At 42.1% G+C, this 7,408-nt stretch overlaps 1 protein-coding gene across 1 annotated transcript in view; it reads right to left on the bottom strand.

The window, feature by feature from the left end:
• The window catches only part of LOC104527084 (microtubule-associated serine/threonine-protein kinase 2), a gene marked incomplete at its 5' end in the record, with an annotated part of 38,522 nt that overhangs the window by 7,858 nt on the left and 23,256 nt on the right, over positions 1-7,408 (bottom strand). The window contains 4 exons of the mRNA XM_010170703.1: positions 250-465; positions 3,100-3,404; positions 4,097-4,251; positions 5,497-5,606. Of these exons, the coding sequence (XP_010169005.1) occupies positions 250-465; positions 3,100-3,404; positions 4,097-4,251; positions 5,497-5,606 (786 nt within the window). The remainder of the gene's footprint in view (positions 1-249; positions 466-3,099; positions 3,405-4,096; positions 4,252-5,496; positions 5,607-7,408) is intronic.

Raw genomic sequence — 7,408 nt, 5'->3', positions numbered from 1 at the left:
AAAGAATAAGGCCCAGCTGCCATTTGCAGAAGCTGCAGTCAGACCACACACACAACGCTCCTGTCTGTGGCAAAGCAGTATTAATTATCCTGCCGAGTAGTAAATATTAAACCAATTGTAAAAGTTAGATCTCTCCCCTCCTGCCAGCGAGGGCATTATTCCAGGAGAGCGGAGGGGGAGGATCTGTCTGCAGACCTTTTGTTTAGTGCTTGCAGATTCTGACAATGCCTCACCAGAGGCATTTCTTACCTGAGGGAATCAGGAGAGACAAGGCAGTAGCGGATGCTGATTTAATCACTTTATTGACAGGTCTTGAGGTACGTTTCTCCCCTGATTCCCCAGAGAGCAACCTGTGCCGTGCCCGCCGCACTGCCAAATCGCTGATGGCTTTTGGAGTGGTAAGGTCTGGGCCTTCATTGCTATTACTGCGAGCGCGTGGATCAGAGAAATCTGCAGTGCTCCCAGCTACAGTTTAAATTAAAACAGATTAGAACCACAGGGAATTCCTAACAGTCTATTCCCCTACAGGCAAAATACATTAAATCAAAGTCATGTTTACATGAAGTCCAAGAGTAAATTTTCCTAAGAAGAAACCCCAGGGCTTGAATTTTTATTTACAGAAATGGTGTTATTCTGAATACAGAAAATTAGTGGTTTCTGTTCTGTTGGAAAAGCTCACTAATGAAATCACGTTGCTCAGTAGCAGTTACATGAATCCTAAAGCTGCAGTGCAGTTCTGCAGGGAAGCCATTTCAATGGGATCGTTCATAGATGAAAACAAGTTCATAAAAAGTGTTCCATTTTTGAGACCAGCAAGAACTGTCAATCTTTAAGTTAAAACTGCCTGTAACAGAAGAACCAATTTCAACTGGAGCTGCACATAAAAAATACACTTTAAGAGGATACTAAGGTACTAAAGTTAGAGAAAGTAAAAATGTGGATTGCAAAGACAACCCTAATTTGACCCATTCTGTGCACCACTATAATTTAGTCTTGAATTACTTAATCTGGTATAATTATATGTAAAATGCAAAGTAATCTTGAAAATCAGACTGGGCATGCAAGAATAGCAGATGCTGGGGGCTGGGCTGCTATACTCAAGCTCAGAGCCTCAGTTCCCCATCTGACACCTTAAAGGGGCACTGTGAAAGTACATTAATTAGAATTTACAAGGTGCTCAGAAATGAAAGTGGTGAGCATCACAGCAAGTCCACAAGGGAAATTAATCATTCTGTCTTCAAAAGCAAATTTTAAGCAGCGTGCAATAAATAAAGCCTAAGGGCCACGTTTTGAACAATGAGGACAGAACAAAACATTGATCATCGTTATTTAAGTGGGCACCACTGCTCTGCATACTAAGTAAAGCAGGAAGTACCATGAAAATAAAAATTCAAAGCACCGTTCCCATTGACCTCAGTACCAGATGCCAGTTCAACATTTAACAGCCACAGAGTTTTGAATAAAGCTCCCAGACAATGAGGAACTTCGAATGGGAAGCTGTGCATGAAAAGGCTGTGATATACGTTAGCAGAAGTCTCTGAGACAGTGACAGGAATGAAATTGTTTTCTTGCAATCCCCTGCCTCTGACTTAACTTTGCGGGCTGGGGTCTCTGAAGCAACAGTATCCCTGAATCCCAGGAGCTGGATTAAAGACTGCTGTAATGCATTAGTCTCAGGGGAGCAGGCTGCTCAGGGAAGCTTCATTTTTGCCTATTTCAACTTGTAGATACTCAAATTTGCAATTAAAGTGTTCTTACAATTTTTAACAGCATGTTTCTAGGCTTTTAGTACAAAACTGAGAAAATAAGGTTCCACTATGGCACCTATTTCATCCAAGTATGTGGTAGCTTACTTCCTTCACTCCTACACCTTTTCCCATGGTTTAATGGAGTATGGGATGGCAGCACCAGGCCTCTTCTGGGAGGCTAAGTCATAGAGGGGAATGCAACAATTTTGGAGGAAATTTCACAGACTGCATTGCAGAAAATGAATAATGAAATGTGGGGATCTTTGGCTTTACTCAAGTCTGGAGGCAAATTTCCTCTAAGGCATATCCACCTTCTGCTATCAATCCACACTCTGACTCCTTGCCCAGCACCCCTTTCCTCTCCTTTCTGTCCTCAATGCATCCGCAATCACTTTGCCTGCTTGCTCATAGTTTCCCCCAGGAGCTTGCTTCTTCTTTTCTTACCCAGTTAGTCCTTGTTTTTCAATGCTACAATCTTAGTTCTTCCCCTAAATATGCCTTTCTTATCAAATATTATCTTGTTAACCTTCAATTCAACTTCCCCGCTCTCTTCCATTAGTCCAATTTCCTTTTTCTCTTCCTTACTATTTCTCACAAGTTTCCAGCTCTGGCCTCCTCAGAAACAGGAAGCTTCACCCTCTGCCTTCCAGAAAGGGAGAGGAGCTGGAGACACTCCAGCATCCAGCGCCCAGCCCTGCACCACAGCAGCCCAGGGAAGGTATAGCTCAGCACAGTGCTGGAGAAAGGCCCCAGGAACAATCAAAGCTTCTGAGAAGTCAAACACTGACTTCTAAGACCCACTCTGCTAAACCTATGCTGCATTTTTTTAAGCTGGTAGAGCCTGGCTAAATTTTGGGATATTTAGCTGAGACAGCAAGTAGCATGTCCCTGACACAAACCCCACTTCCCTAGCAAATTTTAAGTCTCTACTCCAAACTAGAGCTTTTCAGATAAATAAAACCATAGGAAGCAGGGGTCTTTTAGTATGGCTGACATCAACATTCTCCAGCCCCAACTCACCAGTGATCTGCTCTGACTAACACTTAAAATAATGCTGCCTCAGGTAGGTACCCAGGGGTTGTAAGTAGGCATAGATCATATGGGTGTCAAGCGTGAGAAGACGTTAATCAATTTGAAGTGACAGGACTGAAATACAAGATGTAATTTTGAGGAGATTAAACTGCCGATGTTATTTTAAAGACAGGCACAGCCACAAAGCTACACTAACATAACCACTTAGCATGAGACATTCACATCACCCGACATCCAAACCCACAGTTTTACAGAGTTAACGTCTGCAAGCTAACACGGCTTTCCTGGGGACCACGACACCATCACACTAAGCACATACCTGTCAGCGTTGAGGCGCTGCTGACGGCTGTGGAGGGAGTGGTGGGTCCAGCATCACCTTCCAGCTGCAGCTCTTGCTCCACAGGCTGTTCTGGAATGGGCACCGGCAGCCCCTCCCGAGACTGCACAGTGGATAAGAGCATCCCCTCGGACTGTGGCCTTTTGAGAACAGCTCCCTCGTCCTCAGCGGAAATGGCAAAGCGGGGCATATCGAGAAGCCCTGAGCAGCGGCGGCGGACTGTCAAGGGTGGGCTGGAGTCGCTTTCCGTATGTGAGGATTCAGACATAGACAAGCGCTTACGCAATCTAAGAGAGGTAAAAAAGACAGAGCCCCTCAGTTAACTTAGGGGAATAATGAACTTTGAAGGGTGAAAATAGCGCACAAGCCCAACTCACACATCTGAAACCAATATATGGTGAAGTTAAGAGACGGAACTACATTATTAGGACTTAAAACAGCAAAGGCTTGGGGCATCACCTGAATCTAGATTTCCAATACATTCCATTGTTAAGCTTCTAGGAAAGGAAGGAAGGAAACCAAATTCTGGGCATGCACATATTTTACTTATATTTTTATTAGAACACAAGATTTTTTTTTTATATTAGAAACTTTGGACTTTCCTAATGGTTTCACTAACTTGTGACAAATGGTAAAAAGTCTGGAACCACTAGATGTTGGATTTACTGATGTTTAAGAAAAGAATGCTATTGGTACATCTCCAACATAACTAGCCTTTCCATAAATGAAAGCTTTACTTAACGTTAGAATCCGTATAAATTCATTTAAAGCATTTCCTACAAATTTAGATGTTAGTACTTAATTAGGTACATTTAAGGACTATATAGTTTCTACACATTTATTTTCAATTATTTATTCCACTCTTCAGGCTTCACCTGAAGTATTCCTGACCTCACCCTGGTCATAGAAATTTTTTGGTACAGGTTGGTCTTTTCCAGATGCTATGTGAAGCCAGAAGACTTAGTTCTACAGAACTTACATTTCAGGAGATCCAATCACCCAGCTGCGGTCTCGACTCTTCAAGCCACCAAGGCTGTCCAGCCGATCATCTTTTTCTTCACTCAGACTCCTTTTAGTTGGTGGTGGAGTCTTCCTCTCCTCGTGGATGGAAAGACGTTCCATGCTGCTGTACACCTGCATATAGCAAAAGATTGTTCTGTACAGAGAAAACAAACCTATGTGGCCTTTTCTGATCAAGGGGCATAATCTCTTCTCAAAATGGAAGATATTCCCTGGAAGCACGAACCTGGCAATGTTCTTTGACTATATAACGCAATACAGATGTGACATGCTCAAAGTGTGGCAGGAAGGAAAGGGAAAAGGCAAGCTTCAGAAACATTACACATGCTTTTCTACAACAGCCTCCTACACCTGTCCTCTAAAACCAGCCCAGCACACCACAGAAATACTAAGACTTTTTGAAACTACTCGATTTTTGTTTTTAACAATTCTCAAATCTAAGAGATATTGCCAAAGCAGGCTCCACAAGCCTTGAAGGCTAGCATCTGGATCTTGAAATCTTACTACACAAATTCAATTCAGTGATAGGCATCATGCTCATGACCCCATTTCATTATCATCAGTCTATCAGCATTGCCCCAAGCTTATTTCAGAACAAAAAAAGTCCTGCCCTCCTCAAGGAATCTACTATAATGCTGACAGCTTAATGAAAGTGCCTTTCTTGGTTTTACAGCCGTCTTTAAATAATTAAATGATTAAGCAAAAAAAAAAATCCATCCTTTTAAAACTACATTTGACTGTGAACCTAATTTACATAAGAAGAGATTAATGAAAATAATGTTATTAAAAATTCAGAGCATCAACAAGATAACTATTAATAAATCATATGGCTGAATTGTCAGACAAGAATTTCAAAATATAATGAGTCTTTTATGCCTCCCACATTACAAATGCTGTATAATTTTCCAGGTCTTAAAATAAATTCATTAAAAGTGAACTTTTTCTCTTTGTGGCAAAAACACTGAATCCTAAAGAAAAGCTTCATCATATTCAGATGAATAATACTCTCGGTGAGAAAGGCAGAAAAAAGAAACCCTTACGTACTCCTGAGAACTTTTTCAAAACCCCAGCTAATCCTCAGGTCCAATTTTAAACATAGCTTTGGTGATGCACATCAGGAGCAACTCCATAAAATGAATGGCAACTGTTACTTAAGTCACTGAAGCCCAGCTGAGGACAAAGCAGAATGAACTGGTGCTTCAAAACTTACAACATATACAGTTGTTTCTTTCCTCAGTGAATACTAAACACCATACGACTCCTACATATCATGTGCATGATTAAAATCTACCCCACACATAGCAATGAAACTGTGTTCCTCTCCAGATTTCTTCTTTCAACAAGGCAGCATGCTCCTACCTTGCTGAACCTTGGCGAGCATGAGGAAAACTGCCGAATTTCCACGTGGTCATCATCATTAGTGTCCTCCTCTTCTTCTGAATCCAGGTGTTGGTACCGTTCTGAACGGGCTGTGAACACGACATTGCAGATTGCATCAGTGCAGGGAGTGTTGATAACTCTCACACCTCAAGCATTCCTACCTGTCTACTTGCAAAGAACTTCAAGTGTTCATACACCATGCGGGGTATTTTTCTTAATACTAAAACATACCCAGCCAGTTTTGCTCATTCTGTACAATAAAGGATGAAGAATACTCCCTTCCTACTGAACTTATATGATCAGCTGTATTATATTCTAAAAGCAGATGATACTCAGGAGGTGTCTAATCCTGCAGACTCTTCATGGGATATTTCTACCCTATGGCAAACAATCATATGGAAAGAAACACAGAAACAATTCACTGTCCCAATTTCCAATAAACAGCTTTATATAAAAAGCACAAAGTCTGTCCTGCATAGATACATAGAAGCCTTCTTTAAAAAATAAAAATCTTTACCCCAAAAAAATATTTCCTCTTCTCCCTCCTACAACTAGAAAAAGGATTAGATTTTGTGAAAGAAAACGGGCAAGCAGCCAATATGCAAAGCTATTTTTTAATGCAAAAATCTAAATTGCCTCCAAAGAGATTTTGTGCTTTGAGATTTGTGGCACTGTATTTCTAAGCCAGCCACATTGGATTTTGCGGGGCGAGCGTTAATAAGTTTGGCTACAGAAAGCTGATAGCTGTACTGAGCCAAATTTGCTGCAATGTATCACCCAGAAAGCTACTTTTATAAATTCTAAAATTTTTCTGCATTAGTGTTTATAACAGCAACGTCAACTCTTATCGGTGTCTATGTGAGATATTTCCTGACTTAAGAATTCCAGCCTTTTTAAAGGACTCGCATCAAAGCCCCCCCGATAACCTGCTGAGCATGCCTGGGCACTTGGGGAGTTTGCCATCATTCCTACATGACAGATCCAGTGATTTGCACCACAAACATAACGTGGTGCTTTTACCCGCCAGGATCTGCTCAAGGCTGCTGTGCTGAGCCTCTCGCTATCACTGACCCAATTCAGGGACCAGAGCTCGAGCTTCAATGTCCAGGAAATCCAATGAGCAGTGGGAACACACCACCACCTCTGTTTCTGTATGTGTGTTGTACCAATACAACCTCAATACATGCAAAACACACCCCTGCCCCCTCTGCACAGCTGGACTCAAATTGCTCTCTGCAGGGAGTACATGGAGATTACTCAATTTCTCTCTCTCTCTCTTCATCCTACCTCTCCATCCATCCCCTAACCTAAAAGCCTCTTCCCCAAACTGGGAGAGCACTATCTAAACAGGATCTCTGCTTTTACAGCATGGCAGGGAAGGGGCTGGAGGCAGGCTGCTCTCCCCTTCACCCTAAGCAAAGCGTGGAAGCTGAGCAAAAATGCGCTTCATACGAAGTCAGCAAGTCCCATGGCCCTGGGAGAAGGATGGAAGAGATTCCATTGAAGCAGAGCAGAAATTTCCATAGCTCAGGAAAATTAAATAGCCCAGTATCATCCTGTGCTGCAGCTGGAGTGGGGAAAAGACCCTTTTCACCTGTTCAGCTCCCCAAGTCAAATGAGAAACGTTAGGGAGCAGAGGCTCTGGGGACAGAGACCTCTCCATCCCTCTCACTACACTCCTCCCTTCTCTCCCAAGAGCACCAACTCTGTCTGGTGCTTATCTGGAAATACCAGCAATCTTACATAGCACTGATACCATGGCAGTTCCCAGACATTTATGTACACCAGACAGGCACTTCATATCTCATTAGAGCTAACAATACTAAAAAATAAGGTGATACACTTGCAGTGAAAATAATTTAAGTGACTTTAAATCTCTAAAGAATTTTCC

The sequence above is a fragment of the Antrostomus carolinensis genome, unplaced genomic scaffold (assembly GCF_000700745.2).
Source record: "Antrostomus carolinensis isolate BGI_N321 unplaced genomic scaffold, ASM70074v2 scaffold6806, whole genome shotgun sequence".
NCBI classification, from domain to species: domain Eukaryota; kingdom Metazoa; phylum Chordata; class Aves; order Caprimulgiformes; family Caprimulgidae; genus Antrostomus; species Antrostomus carolinensis.
Note: the sequence above shows the minus strand (reverse complement) of the source record. Positions and strands in the feature narration are given on the sequence as shown.